Source organism: Corythoichthys intestinalis, chromosome 18 (assembly GCF_030265065.1).
Source record: "Corythoichthys intestinalis isolate RoL2023-P3 chromosome 18, ASM3026506v1, whole genome shotgun sequence".
In the NCBI taxonomy this organism is placed as follows: domain Eukaryota; kingdom Metazoa; phylum Chordata; class Actinopteri; order Syngnathiformes; family Syngnathidae; genus Corythoichthys; species Corythoichthys intestinalis.
The window spans coordinates 13476553-13497709 of NC_080412.1; the positions used below are offsets into that span (position 1 = coordinate 13476553).

The 21157-nt window shown below is 38.8% G+C and overlaps 1 protein-coding gene across 1 annotated transcript in view; it reads right to left on the bottom strand.

The window, feature by feature from the left end:
- Positions 1 to 649: 649 nt before the first annotated feature.
- LOC130906304 (calpain-5-like) overlaps positions 650 to 21157 on the bottom strand; it is a 75380-nt gene continuing 54872 nt past the window's right edge. Inside the window, exons 6-13 of the mRNA XM_057820477.1 lie at positions 18429 to 18622; positions 13207 to 13284; positions 9174 to 9369; positions 8960 to 9082; positions 8697 to 8893; positions 2282 to 2403; positions 2038 to 2174; positions 650 to 1881 (exon numbers count right to left, since the gene is read on the bottom strand). Of these exons, the coding sequence (XP_057676460.1) occupies positions 1699 to 1881; positions 2038 to 2174; positions 2282 to 2403; positions 8697 to 8893; positions 8960 to 9082; positions 9174 to 9369; positions 13207 to 13284; positions 18429 to 18622 (1230 nt within the window). The 3' untranslated portion in view covers positions 650 to 1698. The remainder of the gene's footprint in view (positions 1882 to 2037; positions 2175 to 2281; positions 2404 to 8696; positions 8894 to 8959; positions 9083 to 9173; positions 9370 to 13206; positions 13285 to 18428; positions 18623 to 21157) is intronic.

Genomic DNA, 21157 nt, shown 5'->3' on the forward strand with positions numbered 1-21157 from the left:
AGAAAAACATGTGGTTGTGATTTTTGACCATACACTTTAAATTACAGGGCATCGACATTCAACTAGCACCCAAATAAGGCTATGCAACATACCAAAATCCATTTTGCCATATACAAAAAAAAAAAAAAAAAAAAAGCCAAATACCAAAAAAAAAAAGCCACATACCAAAATACATTTTGCCACATTGCAAAATCTATTTTGCCACATACCCCCCAAAAATGCTATATACAAAAAAAAAAAAAAAAAAAAAAAAAAAAAAAAAAAAAAAAAATGCACATGCCAAAATCCATTTTGCCACATACCAAAAAAAATGGCACATACGGAAAAAAAAAAAAAAAAAAAAAATGGCACATACAAAAACACATTTTGCCACATGGCAGAATCAATTTTGCCACACACCAAAAAAAGCCACATACAAAAAAAAATGCCACATGCCAAGATCCATTTTGCGACATACCAACAAAATACCACATACCAAAATCCATTTTGCCATTTGCCAAAAAAATGCCAAATGCCAAAATCAATTTCGCCACATACCAAAAAATGCCAAACACAAAAAAACATTTCGCCACATGGCAAAATCTATTTTGCCACATACAAAAAAAAAAAAACAAAAAAAAAAAAAAAAAAAAAAAAAGCAAAACATGAAAGAAAAAAAACATGCAAGAAAAAAAAAACATGCAAGAAAAAAAGATGACAAGCCAAAATCCATTTTGCCACATACCAAAAAAATGCCACATGATAAAAAAATGCTACAAGGCAAAATACATTTAACCACAAACCAAATACCACTTTTCGTTCTCGACCCTGCTGTAAATTTTAGTTTTTTTTTTTAAAGTGTGGATGATTTTTGTGTAGTTATTATGTTATATTTGGGGCCTAACAGCACAAATAAGGGGAAGGAAGGAAAAAGATATTTAAAAAGTTTTGCACATTATTTGTTACTTTTTTAAAAACCCTTTATAGCACAAGTGACTATTCGGGGTAATTAAAACAACATCTATATATGTGGACATCACATTTTGGGTCACACAGGCCACAAAATTAGCATTTGTTTTAAAACGTGGCTCAAATATAGTTTAATTATTCTTATTATTATTTTTAATGTTTTTCTTTTATTTAATAATATGAATTCATACAAATGTTTATCAAAAATATCATAAAATTAAAATGAACAAAAACAAATACTAGTATATTCTGGTTATGACCCCCAATAACACCCCCCCCCCTTTTTTTTAATTTCTTAATTTCATACTATTTAACTCATTTATTATTTAACATAAGAATTTAACATAAGTATTTAACTATTTAACAAGACATCCAATTCATTTAAACTGGGAAGATCGGCCGGGAATGATTATTTTACTATTTTTATTATTTTTCAATGCCACTGATGGCGCTAGACGTCCAATCTATTTTGACTAGGAGGGGTGAATCATTCGCCCCTCCCAGTCAAAATAGATTGGACGTCTAGCGGCGTCAATGACAGACATTGACTTAAGCAGTAAATATTCAAATTATTTTTGGGGAAACCCTGTATTAACTCATTTGCTGTCATTGACAGTGCTAGACATCCAATCCATTTGAACTGGGAGTTAAAGCAGATTGGACAACTATTGTTGTCAATGGCAGTCAATGAGAAAAAAAACAATAAATGAGGACTAAATAATTAAGGGAAAGAATGAATTAAAGTGTTGGTCAGATGTTAGTGAGCGTGGTGGAAGTGATGAGGCGGACAGTGAGCGTGCCGGGCAGGTCGCTGTCCTGGCGACTGCCCTTATCGCGGAGGTGAAGCGTGTGCTGCTCCTGACGCTCGTTGGGGTCACTGAACATCACCACTTGACCAAGGAAGGTGTCCACGATCATGTTCTTGTTGTAGATCTGACTCCGCGCCAGGAGAGAGTGATCGAGTCAGCCGGGAAGCAGGGAAAAGAAAAGGAGAGAGAAGAAGAAGAAAGGAGGAATTGCAGCTTGAAAGAGAAACTGTGAGAATCGAATAACCCGTTGAGAAGAAGGAGCGATGGGGTCGGGCCTCACCTCGATGTGGACTCCTTCTTTTGGCTTCTTGCGGTAAAACAGACCCTTGATGTCAAAGTTGGGGCACCGGGTGTCTTTCTGAACAGGCGAGCGGACTCTCTCGCCTTCGCAGGTGATGATTACGTACGGGTCAACCGCTTTGGATACAAGAAAAAGTATCAAATCTACTACTATATTGGAATCATGTTGAAAGATAACGTTTAATCAGTGCAATCAAAGGAGAACTACTTTCGTGTACGTCTACCTCCATTGGAGTCCTGTCCCTGCAGACCCTCGGCGTTGAGAACGTGGACCTGGGTGACCAGCTGAGGGTAGCCGCACATGCCCGTCCAACAAGTCTGAGGGGGCTCGTCCAGGTTCAGCTCTCTAAAGACAACAGAGACTGCTTGTCATTGTAAGGCTAGCCACTAGAGGTCAGTCTACACCCAGATTAGTTACCTTCGGTTGGTAATTCAAAAGCAAAGAGGAACAAAAATGACTTTTGTTGAAGTTGGTTTGATTTTAAAATATTTTTAACCTTGCATAACCCTGGCAGGGCTCTTCGTTTTTCCAGCCAGCTTCTTGGAAGTTCCAAGGTCGAGACTTAAAGCAACACTAGCTAACTTTTCAACCTTTATAAAATATTTTCATAACATTTGTGTTAATATGTCTACTGTATCACTTTCACCGGCACTAATTAACTTTGAGGAGCGTGGCAGGAACCCTGCCAAACAACAACAAAAAAAACTACAAATGTGCTGACTGCTTTACGGCATACGTCACTTCCCCCTTTTCCCATTCTTGAAAGACGGAAGTCGATGCTAACCCTTCGCGCAATTTCTGCAAAGATGGTAGCGCAAAACATACGAGAAGTTTTGTCTGAGGAGGAAAAAGCAAGGGGCTGCTACCAGGATATACAGTCATGTGAAAAAATTAGGACACCCCATGAAATATTCAGTTTTTTGTAAAGAAATGTCCACATATCAATGTCTGATCGTTTTTCTTTATCTCTGGAAACGAAAGTGATTTAATTGAAGGTAAACGAAAGAAAAAAGAAAGAAAAGAAAATTGTTTTACTCATTAAACCAAATATATCAACAAAAATGCCTATTTTAACCGAGGAAAAAGTTAGGACACCCTACCACCTAGTAGCTAGTGTTACTTCCTTTGGCTGAAATAACTTCAGTGAGACGCTTTTTGTAGCTATCTACCAGCCTTTGACATCGGTCTGTAAAAAGTTTGCCCCACTCCTCAACACAGAATACTTTCAACACTGACTGACTGTTGAAGTCAGTGAAAACACCATGTTGAGATCAAAGGAGCTGGTTGAGGCCTTCAGGAAGAAGATTGTAGACACTTACGACTTTGGTAAGGAATTTCAAAAGAGCTCAAATAAATATAAAATCAGCTATTCCCCTGTCCGAAAAATAGTCTACAAGTGGAGGACATTCAAAACAATTGCCAACATGCCCAGGTCTGGCCGTCCAAGGTAGTTCACCCCGAGAGCAGACTGCAAGATGCTAAAAGAAGTCTCTAAAAACCCTAAAATGTCATCACGGGACTTACAGCAGGCTCTTGCTACTCTTGATGTGAAAGTGCATGCCTCTACTACCAGAAAGAGACTTCACAAGTTTAACCTTCATGGGAGGTGTGCAAGGAGGAAACCTTTGCTCTCCAAGAAGAACATAAAGGCCAGACTAAAGTTTACCAGAGTGAATGTAGACAAAGACCAGGACTTCCGGAATAATGTTCTTTTGGACAGATGAATCTAAAATTGAATTATTTGGACACCAGAACAGAGAAATTTGGCGCAAACCCAATACAGCATTCCAGGAAAAGAACCTCATACCAACTGTGAAACATGGAGGTAGAAGTGTCATGGTCTGGGGATGGTTAGGGGGTAACACTAGCTAGGAACTTTTTCGTCAGTTGGAATATGCATTTTTGTTGATGTATTTAATTTAATGAGTAAAACAATGTTAATTTCTGTTGTTTGCCTGCAATCACTTTCTTTACCAGAGATAAAGAAAAACAAGATCAGACATTGACATGTCAACTTTTCTTGATAAAAAAACTGAATATTTCATGGGGTGTCGTAATTTTTTCACATGACCGTACATAATAAACATTGGGCCAGCTTTTACTCAAACCGAACTCATCAGTGCTGACAAGTTCGGGTGGGGTTCGGAGGGTTAGCCACACTAAGCCACAGGGTTGCTAACTGTCATATACAATTATTTAGCCACAACTGGATTCATTACCCTATTACTTTTTATCCTTCACACAGCCGCTGGAAACAGAAATGTTGTTTAATATATGCAGGTGTGCGCTGGTCCTCTTGGGAAATGCAGTCTTCCTTAAGGCAAAAACATTACCGCTTTTGTCCACCGGCAACGCTAAAATCGACTAAAACTGAAAAGTTACAAAGTGTTGCTTTAACAGTGGGGTGATTAATGTTTTGCAGTTGTTGCCCCGCAGGTTGTGGAATACCCTGCCCCCTGACATCCAACCATCACTAATCTAGACCTTTTTAAATCTAGGTTAAAGGGCAACTGAAGACCTTTCCGGATTTTGGTGTAATTTTATGAATATAAACTTTGGACGAGTTCGTCAAAACAACCATGACATTATCAACACGTAATTGTAAGGATAATTTGCGTTTTTTTAGTTTTTTTGCACTCCGTTAATGGTCCCTTCGCAAACCCGGAAGTGTGACGTAGGTAACAGAAGACTTCCCACAGCTAGCATAGCAGCAACAACGATGTCAGTGATATTTCCACCAAAGGTAACCATTCAGGATCGCTCTTTCGTGACGCTACCGATGGCAAAGGCTCCCAGGAAAGATGAACTACAATTAATCCCTACATGTTTGAACCTGAGGCGTCAGATGACGGCGATTTACTTGACACAGCAGATGGCGTCATGACGCCAATTGACAGCTCGACACTTCACGAACGGGAGAGTGAGTGGTAAGTCCAGCATCGTGATTTTTTTATTAGAATGCGATTACATGGTTGTATATTTTTCCATGCTCTACACATAGCTAAAACTGGATATTAGGTAATGGGACATCTCCTACCGATCTAAATATGATAAAGCAAGCCCAAATGTGGCTAAATGAATGCTCTACACATAGCTAAAACTGGATATTAGGTAATGGGACAGCTCCTACCGATCTAAATATAATAAAGCTAGCCCAAATGTGGCTAAATGAATGCTCTACACATAGCTAAAACTGGATATTAGGTAATAGGACAGCTCCTACCGATCAAAATATGATAAAGCTAGCCCAAATGTGGCTAAATGAATGCTCTACACATAGCTAAAACTGGATATTAGGTAATGGGACAGCTCCTACCGATCAAAATATGATAAAGCTAGCCCAAATGTGGCTAAATGAATGCTCTACACATAGCTAAAACTGGATATTAGGTAATGGGACAGCTCCTACCGATCTAAATATGATAAAGCTAGCCCAAATGTGGCTAAATGAATGATATGTTATTGATATTTCAAAATAAATGACAAAACCATTTTATTTTCCAGGTATTGCTGTAAACCGTCAAGTAATTACCCTTCCAAGAGTATGCCTGTGTCATCAGGAGATCCCAGACATGAGAGCCAAACTTGAGGAGGCTGAAGCACTGACAGGGGCATGAATTATAAAACCATAAATTGTTAACAACATTGACACATTTTGTTGACTGTTTAATGTATTCTATTGGTATATAATATATTGTAATTATATTACATTCTGAAAAAATATTCAATAGGCCACAATAAGAAATGACACCAGATTTATGTTGAATCAGCATTAGCTTTCGTTGTCAGATTGTGACACATCATATGTTATACCAAGCACACAATGGCACACATCAAAGAGCATAATTTTAGTAAGCAACACAAAGTTAGGATAGCAACGGACTAGCGCAACATTGAAAAATGATAATGGCAGTGGGAAATATGTATTTACTCTTTTCTGTAGCATGAAGTGTTCTCTATACAAAGATAATGCATTATCATTAAAATATGAAGGTAACTAGATTTTTGTTTTAAAAAATGTGTACTGTATATATGACTAGTTTATGATTTCATGTCATCAAAATTTGCTACATTTATTTCTCCTAAATCATCGTCATCTGATGTCGCAGACGGAAGAAATTCAGCATCTGGCAGGCCTCATAGGATCTCTTCAGTCGTCATCGCTGGACACCGCATCACTTGGGTCATCATATGACTCGACCCACTCTCTCTTGATTTTGGGAAACTGGGTGGCAACTGACTTGCAATGCTTTTTTTCATCGTGTTGAGGGTTTCCGCCACTTAATTTTTTATGTTTGGCTTCCTGGAGGAAAAAAAATCACAGCAGCATGAAAATATTGGATGAATCCTAATTTCAATTTAATAATTTTTTGGTGATCAAATAATAATGCCCCAGTCATAGCAGCATCTATTTGATATAAAAAACAACGAGCCAAGGACCAATTTGGTGCTGGGGACATTTGAATTTAGATAACACCTATTGATATAGTAATAAAATCACATGATTAGACGACATGTCAGCCAACCTATCTACTTATGACAGGCCAACAGCAAAAAAAAATAAAAATAAATGTCGCACTTCAACAAACAGGCAGTAGGAGTCCCCCTCATTTATCAAAAAACCCCATTAATGTTCTACTTACGTCTTTGTAAAACCAAGGTTGCATTGTTGTAGGTTTTCAAAGCTGTCGTGGCTGAAATGATGAAAACAATGAGCCGATTGGGGACCTGTATGCATGCTAACAAAAACGGTTCAAACCTTTGCAGGAGAAGTTGTTTTGGGACCACTCCTAGAGTCTCGAATCTTCCTGTGAGTAATTCATCGCTACACATCGAGATGGCATGACGAATCCCGCGAGTAAAACCCAGAAAATGTTTGCAATATATGGCGAGGATAGCGTTGTGCTATATTTCCGCGTTCAGAGTGGTGGCGAAGCTTCCTGGAAGTTACGTCATGAGGTAGGGGTCGGCAGGACGGCGCGTCCCTCGTTGCTATGGTGTTGCTATGGCCATAACTCAAAAACTACGCGGTCAATTATTATTATTATTTTTTAATGTGACTTTTTGAGAGAGCAAATGACGCATTTAATACAATTCAAATGAGTAAAACACTTAAGAGCGAAATCTGAAAAGCTCTTCTCTTGCCCTTTAAATACCCACTTTTTAAGACTAGCTTTATGGCTTTTAACACAATGCATTATTCATTCTCTCTCAATCTTATTGTATAGTACTTTCCTGCTATTTATTTATCAAGTACTACCAGTGTTGGGAATAACGCCGTTATAAATAACGCTGTTACATAACGGCGTAATTTTTTCAGTAAGTAATTCTTTTTTCCGCCGTTACAACGCCGTTACCATTACTGATGATCAAAAGCGGTGCGTTACTTACTCTGAATAAATTGAATGAACTGAAATTTGAACTAAATAAAAACCAGCCGTAGCGAGTCTACTCTGCTCTGTTTATTTGTCATCCAAGACTTGGGGTGCGTTCAGGTTTGACAATAGCGCACGTTTTGTTTTGTTTTGTTCATTGAATTGAATTGAATAACTTCAACATTAACACAAACGTTTGGTTCTCGGCAGGCCGTGTCTCTAACTCACTCCCGCATCATGTGAGCAAAACAATTGGCGCCGTGTGCACTTTAGGGTGCCTCAGATAATTCTGTATCAGAATATTCTTATGACTCCAGGCTGTTTGTCTATGCTCATTCAATTAGGCAATGCTTTCCAAAGCTTGCTAACGTTTCTGTTTTTGCTACACCTGAATGCTAGCCTCGTTCCCATCCCCCACTGTCAGCCAGCAAAATCTTGAGGACGGCAGACGCTTTGAGAGTGACAGGAGGAGTAGGGGGACCAGGCTACCTAAATGCACCACCTGGATAGATGCGATGGAAGTGATTGTGATTGGCTGAGGGTTAGTCATGTGTCATTGTAAGCCAATCAGAGCCGGTGTTTTCACACACGAACCGGAACAGTGTGTGCGGCAAACACACACACGCAAAACAGATGCAGAGGGATATGATGGCAGAGCATTCAGAGGAAAATTTGTCCTTTACGAGGTGGAGATATAAACACTATTTCAAGTCAAAATACTTGAAGTACAGTAAGCTATGTCTACTTGACCAGTTGTCTCAGGTTGTGAGAGTTAGATTTAATTTTTTAAACTCACTTTATATTGCTTACTGCTGATTGTTATTTTATTATACTGTTTATTTTTGTTGCACTTCAAGTGTAGGATAAATCTATTGCTGGAGAGGTGCAATAAATTTTACAAGGTTCTATAACACAACTACCTGTCTGTTCTTCTTTATTCAACTGACTCAAATACTGCTCAGAAAATTTCAAATTTTTTGACATATAACAACCTCTTTTTAAAGTAACGGAAATAATTACTTTCCCTGGTAACTAGTTACTTTTACTGTAGAGTAATTCAGTTACTAACTCAGTTACTTTTTGGAAGAAGTAGTGATTAACTATAACTAATTACTTTTTTAAAGTAACGTGCCCAACACTGTGTCCTACATTGTGCTTTGTTGTAAAGCACTTTGAGAACCTCTCAGGTTTTTGTAAAGGGCTATGAAAAATAAATTTGATTAGTCACTGTCGGAGTAAAAGAGTTAATATGACAGTCTTTACTTGCAGTCCGAAGGCACGTCGGTGAAGACGCGGAGCAGGAAGTCTCCCTGCTGGCCCGGGTCAAAGGTGGTCGGGATAATGACATAGCGGCCCTCCTTCAGCTCCTTCCTAAGGAAGACGCATCGCGAGTTGATGTAGATGGAGCCCGCAACTTTTTGCTGGGCTGAGTGCATGCGGTATTTGCGGTTCAGCTCCACCTGAAGGACCAAATTGCAGGCTTATACTGTGAATTCCGCACTATAGAGCTGCCACCGTGTTTTTACCTGGTGGATATCGAAGCCTATGGCAAGATTCTCCCCTTTTCCTTCTTTGGGTGTGGCTCTCTTCTCCTTCTGCTGCAAGCAGATTAGCACCTCGTCCTCCACCTTTTTTACGTCAAACACGTACTGGAGCAGGGAAGGAAGATGTGAATAAAATGTTTAATGCACGTACCCCTACTTTTTGTGGAACCATCCATTTGGCGGCATTTCACAGTACCTGTGGGTTCTGGAGGAAAGTGGCCTTGTGATTGATGCAGCCGCCCGAACGGTTGCGCAAGGGGTCCTGGCGGTGGATCCAGGAGCCCCGCATCACCTCCTCCTCCCATGTCTTGTGAATGCTCAGGTAAGACGTGTTGATGAGGCGACACAGGATCAGGTCGGTAAAGTACTGGCAGAAGTCGTCAAACGTCATCCTGGAGAAAGCAAAAAAACTCCATTTAATTGGGTTCATAATAGAACTTCAAATTTTACCCTTTATAGGCCAAGTGGCTATTTTTGGTCATTAAAAATATTAACCCCATGAAAAGTGGTGTCTGCAAACATGGACATCACATTTTGGGAAATGTGGGCCTCGATATTTACTTTTTCAGTGCCTTTGACACGGATAGACATCCAATCATGTGACTCTATTCATTTAAGTGAGTTCGTAGACAGACGGACAAACAGATACAGTGAGGAAAATAAGTATTTGAACACCCTGCGAGTTTGCAAGTTCTCTCACTTTGAAATAATGGGTGGGTTTGAAATGTTCATGTTTGATGCTTATCCACTGTGAGAGACACTCTATAAAGAAAAAAAAAATCCAGAAATCACTGTATGAGTTTTTTCAACAATGTATTTGTATTATACGGCTGCAAATACGTATTTGCACACCTGTCTATTAGCTCGAATTGTGAGCTTCAAAGACCTGTTTGTCGCCTGTAAAAAGTCTAATGAATAACTGGCCCGGAGGTGGACTTTTTGAGTCTGACTTTTTGACCTGTTTGAGGCGGTTAGCTGCATATATACACCTGTCCACCCCATACAATCAGGAAGACTCCCATTCCTAACATGATCAAGACCAAAGAGCTGTCCAAAGACACCAGAGACAGAAATGGCTGGACAGGGTTACGGGGCAATTGCCAAGCAGCTTGTTGACATAAGATCCACAGTTGGAGCAATTATTAGAAATTGGAAGAGGCTAAACATGAATGTCAATCTCCTTTGGATTGGGGCTCCATGCAAGATTTACCTCGTAAGGTCTCAATGATAATAAGAATGGTGAGGAATCAGCCATGAACTACACAAGAAGAGCTGGTCAAAGACCTGAAAGGAGCTGGGACCACCATTTCCAAGGTTACTGATGGTAATACACTAAGATGTCATGGTTTAAAATCATACATGGCATGGAAGATTGCCCTGCTTAAAGCAGCACATGTCCAGGCCAGTTTTAAGTTTTCCAATGACCATTTCGATGATACAGAAGAGTCATGTGAGAAAGTCATGTGGTCATATGAGATCAAACTTTTTTGTCTTAATTCCACTCATAAAGTTTGGAGGAGGAAGAATGATGAGTACCATCTCAAGAACACCATCCCTACTGTGAAGTGTGGGGGTGGAAGCATCATGCTTTAGGGGTGTTTTTCTGCACATGGGACTAGACGACTGCACTGTATTAAGGAGAGGATGACCACGGCCATGTATTGTGAGATTTTGGGGAATTACCTCCTTCCCTCAGTTAGAGCATTGAAAATGGGTCATGACCGGTTCTTCCAACATGACAATACCCCAAAGCAGACAGCCAGACTAACCAAGGAGTGGCTTCGTAAAAAGCATATGAAGGTTCTTGAGGGGCCTAACCACTCTCCAATCTTTGGAGGAAGCGCAAACTCAGTGTTTTTTGGTGACAGCCCAGAAACCTGATTGATCTAGAGAAGATCTGTGTGGAGCAGTGGTGCAAAATCCCTGCTGCAGTCTGTGCAAACCTGGTGAAAAGTTACAGGAAACGTTTGACCTCTGGAACTGTAATAAAAGGCTACTATACTAAATATTATCATTGATTTTCCCAGGTGTTCAAATACTTATTTGCAGCAGTATAATACAAATAAATCATACACTGGGATTTCTGGATTTTTTTTTTTTTTTTTGACCGTCTCTCACAGTGGACAAGCACTTACCATGAAAAAATGGTGGGCGGGTTTGAAATTTAGAGGGAGAACAGAGCAAAATCATAGGGTGTTCAAATACTCATTTTCCTCACTGTAGATTATCATTGAACAAAAAAAAAAAAAAAAAAAAAACATACATTATTTTATAATACTGTACAGTAAATCACATTTTTAATTATGGCCGGGCAAGTTGACACATTAGCACAGTTAATTATTTTAACTACATTAACTGATTTTAAGTTAATATAGATAAATATGTTAGTACCATTCAAATAAAAATGCGCTAATAACTACTTTTAAATTAATCATTAGATACATAATAATAATAATATTAATTGCGATTAAAATTAGAGTTGTCCAGACTAGTCGACGTTGTCGACATCATTGATGACGTAAATGCTTCGACGGGCAAAACATACTGTTGACGGGTATGACCGGTTACAAAAATTACATGCGGATAAAGTTTAGAATGGCGGGCGCTCGCGATGCAAGCTGTTACTGGCACGCCCCAAGGAGGCCGATGTTATTATCAATGTGACGGGCATTGTCAGATTGAGCGGAGAGAAAGAACGTGGGCAAGCGAGAGAGAGGGAGGGAACGAGATCGGTGACAGTTGGAAAAATGCGCGGGCAGCGCAGAGTTGAGTGGCTGCATCCCCCACATTTTTGTTTTAGTTAATAAAAGTATCCATTAAAAGCCATCCAACGCCTCTCGGTGTTTTTATGCACGCTGCCTCCTTCCTGATGAGGAAATCGGACGAACCGACGACAACGAGTCAAGTGAATCTCCTCACTACGGTGAGCAGTTGAAAACGCCAATTACCAAGAAGGGCAAAATTTGTAACCATGTGAAAGCGGCATAAAGCCAAAAAAGAGGACCTGACTAGCCAGAGCCTGAAATTATTTCAAGGAAAATATGGAGGGTGCCACTGTGTGTACTCTTTGCTAAGCTGAGCTCGCATACCACCATAGCACGTCAGCTATGAAAGAACACTTGAAGCGCTGTCACCTAGGTGTATATCGGAAGACAATAAGAAACAACAAGCTAGCGGATTGTAAGTCCATACAAGTTTCGACGATTTTTTAAAAATTGAAGTTGCCTTTATGTGTGTCGTATCAACGTGCATTTATAATGTAATTATATAATATTTTATTATTATTAAACATATTAGGATCATGGAAGGTCCCACTTGGGGGAAAATATATATACAGTATATATATCCTGTATATACATAATATAATAAAAATATATATGGAAAGACAGCATTGGTCTGCTTACTGTAATCCATGACTGAACTATTGTTAGTTACTTTATATTATAAAGTATTATTGTCTATATACATATAGTTTACTATACTATAAAATTAATACTATAAATTAAATTTTTGTTACTATGAGTATGTGTGCCTTTCATTCAAAATAATTGTGGTAATATTTCAGTGTGCCCTCTGCTTTATACATTTTCAGGTTAAAACAAACAAAGTTGAACAGTTTTTCCCCTCCCCCAAAAATGCGGAACGCACACCAGAAAGAGCATCTGAACTCACACAAAGTATTCTGAAAATCATTGTCCGGGACATTGCAATTCATTTTAACATTTTAGAATAATATAGACAATTACATAACGCAAAAAGAGTAAGAATTGTTTTGACTCCTGTTAAAAAGGTGAAGTCACAGTGTTTCCGTTTACATTTTTTGCACCAGTTAATGTCAGCAGCATTTGACTTCATTGTTTGTGATTTATTATTGATATTTATGTTATTTATTACTGCCCGAAGTTAGCTGGGATAGGCTCCAGCACCTCCGCGACCCTCGTGAGGAATAAGCGGCATGGAAAATGAATGAATGAATGAATTTATACGTTAATAAAGAATTTAGGCGTTCCAAAATGTTTTTTGTGAATTAACAAGCTTTAACAAAAATGTCATGATTAAATTAGTAAAGAAAAAAAAAAAAAAAAAAAAAAAATTAGATTAGTCGACTAATCGTAAAAATAGTCGGCTGACTAATCGGGAGGAAATTAGTCGTTTGGGACAGCCCTAATTAAAATGACTAACCATTGCCCAGCGATAATTTTTTTTTTTTTTTTTTTTTTTAAACTCACCAGAACTCGCCGTCGTCCTGCACGGTGACACCGAGCTTCTCCCTCTCGCTCTTGCTCACCTTGTTCCACTCCTCCGAACTGCAACAACGCCAGAAAAGTTGCATCATATTGCACCATGAGAATGTTTTCATTTGCTGACAGGGAGAATTTATGAAGAATTTCATCCCTGAGCATTAAGAGCAATTGTGAGGAAGCTCACCGCTGATGATTCACAGCCTCTATATAACAGGTTTTCATCAAAGCGCGCATAGATTATTCTGTGCGAAGAGCTCAGACTCTCTTTAATAAGCCTCTCGTCTGTAGAGTAGACGTGCTCAATTATTCAGACTCCATTATCCCGTTTAACCAGCTGTTTGGCAAGAGGCTGGTAACTAACAATTCAGAGACAGAGTGCTGTCCAGGGACTAACTTTCCTCTTTCTCCACGGGAAAGGCAGCGGAAGCCAAACATGGAAAATAAAAGCCGGAATGACTCATTCTTCCCTAGGGAAAAGTGCTTTCCAGTGGCGGCGAGATAATAATATGACTTGTAAACTCAATTGAACCCTTTAAATGGCATCGGACTATTTTTCTGATCATAAAAAAAAAAAAAAAAAAAGCCTCATAAAGAATTGGCATCCATATACGTCGACACTAGGGGTGTAACGGTACACAAAAATCACAGTTCGGTACATGCCTCGGTTTTGAGGTCACGGTTCGGTTCATTTTCGGTATGTGCTAGTTGTTTATTACACACTTTTGTGCTTTCAACAATAGGAACATTAGCCTATAAAAAGCTAGAACTCTGCTCAAAAAGTAGCGGGTATTTAAAGATAATAATCCAACAACAATTTGCCTTTCAGACCCAGCGTATTGGTCAGCTTTGTTTCTGAAAGAAAGAAGAAAAAAAAGAAGTCCTGTGCTAAAGAGATAAAGCAATCCCAATGACAAAGATTTTAACATGTATTTTACAAATGAAATGCCTCAATGAATCATTCTCGCGTCAAATAATGAACTCTGCAGTTCTTTTCTTGTGCGTCGCGTTGAGCCACGTCTAACACGCGGCCGCATTGCGACTGGTGTGCATTGGCTGATTGAAATGCGTTCTCGCGGTGGCCACGTTGTCGCGCCGTTTACGTTTCTGGGTTATATTGTCCTACCGTGTTGGTCCTCATTATAGTAGAGAAGACGGAGTAAATATAATCTACACAAAGAAACTGTAACCCGATCGACTCACAGCCTCGAAAAGTAAGGGTTACGTTACGTCAGACACCCGTTCGGTACGTCTCCGTTCCGAACCGAGCACCCCGAACCGAAACGGTTCAATACAAATACATGTACCGTTACACCCTTAGTCGATACAGTGTTGTTTTTGTCAAGAATGACGATAACGAAAATATTTATTCAACGAACACTTTTTTCATGACGATGACTAGACGATAACGAACTGAAAAACGTGTTTTGGGAGACTAAAACATATCGAAACGAGGTCCAGATTTCGTCTGAGGAGACAAGAACGAGACGAAAATGCGCAATAGTTTCCGTCACATGTTCATAATGTGTGACATTTTATGAGTAGTAAACCAGCATCAAGCAGCGTCACTCATGTGATATGCTGCGCCCCCCCAAACTCAACCACTAATGTCCTCTCAAGTCTCCCCATTGCTTGTTTTGAGACACACACGGTAAGATTTGTCTTCTTTAAAGGTCTGTGCCGAGTGATCATCACACACTAAATGTAAGTCGTAGTGTTAGCAAAGCATTTGCATTAGCATTAGCCTGACGCTAACGGTGAGGGTCCTCTTAAACTCTCAGACAACTTTATTTTTTACATAGTTTGTGACGTCCAGGTGGGTAGAATTTATTGAAATCATACTGTTTTCCTGCTGAGTGTGTATTATCACCAAGTTGGCGTTGTCCTTGTAGATGCTACATTATGTGCTTGTCTGTCAATGTTCATTCGAAATAGTTGGAAACCTTTATTTATGTATTCAATTTTGGAGTAAAAACTTTTCCTTTTACAGACAAAAACATTTTTAGTAAGCGTGAACTAAAACAAGACGAAATTAGTCTTGGGTTTTTGTCTATAAAAACTAGACGAAGACAAACACATTTTGTGATGACTAAAACATCACTAAAACTAATACCGTAATGCTTGAACTATAAGGCGCACCTGACTATAAGCTGCCACCCACCAAATTTGACACGAAAACGGCATTTTTTCATAGATAAGCCACACTGACTATAGGCCGCAGCTGCCCTCACTGTTTAATGAGATATTTACACCAAAATATATAAACTGGTAACACTTGACAGCGGCATCATCAGACTGTCATTAGACCAAATGAACCACCATGAAGCTTTGAACTAATTGACTGCAAAGCTTCATTGCTTCAAAAAACTTCATTTGGCCGTCACTGTTTTCTTGGGGGAGACAGTCAACCTCTGCTGCCACCTGCTGTCAACACTGTTGTCATCCAACATGCTTCCTAGCATGCATTGCAGCGCTAGAGATGTAAATAACAAGTCAAAGTTCATGTTCTATGCTAATTATTTCTTCAGTTACTGTTCTAGTTTCATTAATTGCTAGTTATGGAATTTGGTAAGACTTTATTAGACAGTGACACCATTAGACTGTCTTAAGATCATCATAATTATGACATGACACTGCCATGAGCATTAATGAATGCTTTTGACAGATGTCATTTTGTGTCATCCAGCAAATTATCTTCCTTTTGAATGGATGTAAAATATCTGAGCTGGACATAAATGGAGTTAGTGACATAATTTTCCAGATGACACTTAATGACATCTGTCATTAACATTCATTAATGCCCATAATAATGTCATGTCATAATTATGACGGTCTTATGGCAGTCTTATGACGCCACTGTCAAATCAAGTTTTACCTATTAACCCAAATAAATCAACAAATAAGCCGCACTTATAAGCGGCTTACAGTCCGAAAATTACGGTAAGTATTATCGTCCAAAAGACTCAAATGAAATTTAAAAGAGCTGCCAACACTGCGTCGACATGACATTTTGGGACATGTTAGCCATGATTGTACCATACCAAATCATGTTAATGTTATTGTGGCCGACATGAACCAAAATTTGATGCCAACATATTTGGAACCCAGGTCTCAATTATTATTACATTTAAAAAAATATATATGGCAGAAAACACACACAAGGCTGAAAAAGCAGTTTCTGCTCTTGCACCCCCCTTTAAAATAAACAGCTGTATTTTAAGCCAAAAGAACTGTTGTGTTTGATAAAACAATGTCTGTATGCTGCAATAGCAGATTCATGGTTCATTAAGGCTCCGAACTATTTTTAGTTTGGCCGTTTCACCCTGAAAGCCCACGTTTACAGACGTCGCGCAAACGCTTTTGCTTCAACCCAGCCATAAAATGAAGGTAGTTAATTATATTTATTATTCAAAATGCCTGTCGTTTTTAGCTTAGAATCATTAATTGATGTCTCATATTTCGTTTAAAAAAAAAAAAGACTTTAAAAAATTAATCACTCGCATATTTTAAACTTTTAAACAAATTATGTCACAATGAAAAAAATGGCGTCTGTAAAAAAGTCACTAATATCTACCTCATAACTATTGCTTAATTGGTTTTTTTTTTTGTTAGTGCCCCGTTTTCTCCGATATGTTAGATGATAAATAATTGATCCAAACATAGAAAAATTGAAAAAAAAAAAAAAAAACAAATTTAAAGGGTAAATTTATGAAAAAGAACATCTCGACCACTCCTTGATGTGTGCGATTTCTGCAACACCACCCTTGTTATATTACCATGTTTCACCCATAAAATCCCCCAAAAATCCGGCTGTGGCCATTCACATTTGTGTCTTGACACTCGATGACTCCATGCTACATGGAGTTTTTGGATCGAAGCAAGGTAAGTACACGATAATATCTCGTTAAAATCATGGCGTCTTTAGTTCTGCTCCCCACATGCTCTCACCTCCAGTTAGGGTTTCGCTGTTTAATTTTTTTTTTTTTTTTTTAAATGCCCTCCTGTTCAAAATTTTTCTTCAACCAGAAAATTGAGATTTTAAGCTTTCCAATGATGTATCACACATGCATATCGGAGAATTTTGAAATTTGGCCAAATTGGGGGGTCTTAGAGCGGAACTTCAAGTCACCTGAGTGTTTTCCGCCATATATATATATGCTGTATATATCATTAATCATTTTTTTAAATAGACTTTTTTTTTGTGATTCAAACTAATGTTGTAAAATGAATTTAAAAAAATACCCAAGTGAAACATAGTAATTCCAAGTGTAAAGAAAATTAAATTAAAAATCAAGTCAGACACAACAAAATACAAAAATAAATGAATTAAAATGCAGGTAACATTAAATCAAACTTATAACAACTACTTATAACTACCAGGGCTCTAGACGTCCAATCCATTTTGACTGAAGAAAAAAATAAAATAAAATAAAATAAATAAATCAATAAATCAATAAATAAATATTTTATTATTTTTACTCTAATTTTGATTTCTTTTTAAAGGAATTTAACTTTATTTCTTTTACTTTAAATTGAATCAGTGCACTCATTGGCTGCCATTGACAGTACTTGTCGTCCAATCCATTTTGACTGGGAGGGATGAATGAACATTCGTTCGCGGTCAATGGCACTGAAAGATAAACATTTACAGTCGGTCCTCCCAGTTTAAATAAATTGGACGTATATCGTTGTCAATGGCAGCCTGGAATCAGTCATCTCAAGTTTGCCTAGATTGTTTTGCGAGCTAGAGTGCGAGCGAGAGTGCGTGGTTGACTGCGGTTCTGACCCATTAGCTTGATTGCCATTTCTCATGGTCTAGTCGCCATTTGCTTCCCGGTATCCTGCGGCTTCTGTGAGGATTTAGTGGCTTTTGTTGCGCGCCGTTTCTTTGCGAACAAGGGAGCCATGCGCTTTTGACATTTTGGAAAATTGAATAAGTGAAATTGGTCGAGCTGGAGCCGGTCCAAACAAGGTTGCCGTTAACACGATTACCGGCTTGTTTGTGCTGCTGGAGACAAGCTTCTGGTCGGACCCGCCCCGACGGCGGTACGATCACGATGGATGGCTCAACCACAGGACCATTTATCAATGTTTTGTTTACCACAGATGGAAATTGGAAGCACTTTCTCATCTTTTGCCAGGAAAGTTACCCTGGCAGAAGTATCAGGAGCTAAGACTCTTACTAATCGGTGACTGATTGCAGTTCCTACCTATCGCTCCAAGGGCCGCTCCACTCTTTCTCTCCCCATGGGTTTCTCATGCGGATCATGTGCAACTTTTCCGACTTGAAATACGCCAGCAGCCCGTGACCCAGCCGCACTTTGCGGACGTCGGTCACGGCGTAAGCGTGGCCTTTCACCAGGCCGCAGTCCAGGCGCGCCTCCATATCCTCCACTGTGGTTGCCTGAAAAAAAACAACCCATCATTTGCGAAGTAGCAATTGTTACTGTTTCTTTAGTTACTGTATTATCAAATTTGCAGGCTCCAGCCATCCCTTTCAGGTTTTCCCTCTGGGGTCACCACAAAATAAGTTTTATGTTAATGAGGTCAGACAAGTAATTCTGCGATAATTCAAGAATTAATAAAGTGATTACAATCAAACTTTCAGGATGTTTGTTTTCAGGTAATGATGAAGGAATTTTACAATAACTTATTTCCATTGTTGTTTTCGTCAATGATGACTACAACGAAAATACTTCGTCGACAACAATTTTGTCATGACGATGACGACACGATAATAGTGCTGCAACAATTAATCGAGTAACTCGAGTAAGAGTATTCGTTTAATTCCAGTGGCATTGTAATGGTTTGTTTTGAAAGCGTATGCATTTAGTTTTATTGATTTGGGTGGATTTACTGCCCTTTAGTGCAACAGCAGATATGACATAACTCATTTGACATGGCTGAATCCAGCTGCTCCCTATTAAGACCAACATAAGTTTTTTTTTTAATGCATTCGTAATTTATTTTATAGGTATACCTGGCCATATTATTGTGGGAACATGTGTTTGAACGATTTGTTAAGAGCATTGTAAATGTTAGCACTGTATCGCATTTAAGCTAGCAGACCTTTGCTATGCAAGTTAGCCAATTGTTCTCTTGTTGTACTTAGATCCTCATTTATTTATTTAATTTTTATAACATTTGAGACTAAGCTCAGGTATTTTAATCTATTTTTTAATTGAAAGTGCAATCCTGCATACCGTATTTTTCGGACTATAAGTCGCAGTTTTTTTTCATAGTTTGGCTGAGGGTGCGTCTAATACTCTGGAGTGACTTACGTGTGATTATTTACGGTCAGGCCGGGCCGACTTCTCTCTTGCTAATTTTTTAAAAAACAAATATATATTCATATATTTATACTAAAACGATAAATAAATAATAATTAAGGCTGGGACTTTAACGCATTAATTTCGATTAATTAATTATAAAGCTTTTAACGCGTTAAAAATTTTAACGCAATTAATTGTTTCAGTTCCATTTGTCCGCATGCGGAACCTTCCTACTCATGTGTTTCTGGTACGCCGGTAAATCTGACGCACACAAACAAACGCTAAAAGCAGCAGTGATGGGAGGCGACATTTTATTTGGACAGTTAGGGGCTAGTTTTCCCCTATAAAACGCATCCTGATGGGACAATGGACAAGAGCATTGTTTTGTGCAAGCTGCCGACGCGGCCGTGCGCCTTCCTCGTCCCCCTCTTCCCGCCCGCCCTTTAACCAGGGCGCGGCGGCGGCGAGGGTCCCGGCGCAGTCGGCTTGGCGGTCACGGTTGCACCCGGCGGGCTGCCTCGGCCGGTGCTTGTGCAAGCTGCTATTCGATGACGAAAAGCAGACCAAAGAAGACCGATTGAAGTCTGTCGAGTATGTTGGTTTGACACGGGACCACTGGACTTTCTTGAGCAATTCTAACTATCTCGGAGTGACCGCACATACAATACAAGTCGTCAACAATGAATGGCATTTGGCGTCTTTCGTCCTGACTGTGCAAAAAGCCAACGACAGGCGCTAAACAGTAAACTGTGCAGACCAGTTTTTTTTCGGTAGCTGAGTCCTGGGAGATTGAACGAAAAGTCACAACAATTGGTACGGATTGTTGAATAACTTAATGTTGAAGTGTTTCACTTTGTTAATTTCTTGCAGTTTAATTATCAGTGTTTACATTTCACTATGTGAAAGAAAATATTTGGCAATATTCTATGCCTCATAGTTTTATCTCGTAACTACTGAAAAGTAGTTATGTATACAGTTAAAAAACAGTAACTATCTAAAGAAAAATGTTTTCCAAGAACATAAATAATCCGGGTGCCTGAAACACTTTAAACCTGAATAGCTGTATGAGCACTTTGACCAATTGTATGCTGATGACATTACATATTAACAGTAATAAATTTGTTGTTAAGCTCAAAAAGGCTTTTTTTATTGAGAACACGATTTGTTTTGTCAATATATGGTTTTCAATTAGAATGCGATTAATTTCGATTAATTAATTACAGACCCTGTAATTAACTCGATTAAAAATTTTAATCGAGTCCCACCACTAATAATAATAAAATGAATAATTTGGATAAAACAGAGAAGGCGCTGTGCATGCCTGCGCACGTGAACGCAGTGGCCCTGCTCACTTTTTAATCTTCCCCTCCCGCCCTGGCACCCTCCGCGAGCATCCTGGTATTTCCTTTTCGATATGGTGCAGCTATAGGAGTGAAAAACAAACCAAAGACAGGGGAATTGAAACGCAAACAACTGCAGTAGGAGTGGGATATGGAAAGGATTCAAATTGATTGTTGAAGATGCTATGTGTGTCGACTTCGCTGAATATAAACAAATGTGGTGCCTTTGTCTCAAACTACAAATATGTTTAACAGACTTATCCAGCGTTATTTGGTTGTGTAAATGCATTTATAATGATCATAAAAATATGTAGACTTTTTAAACAC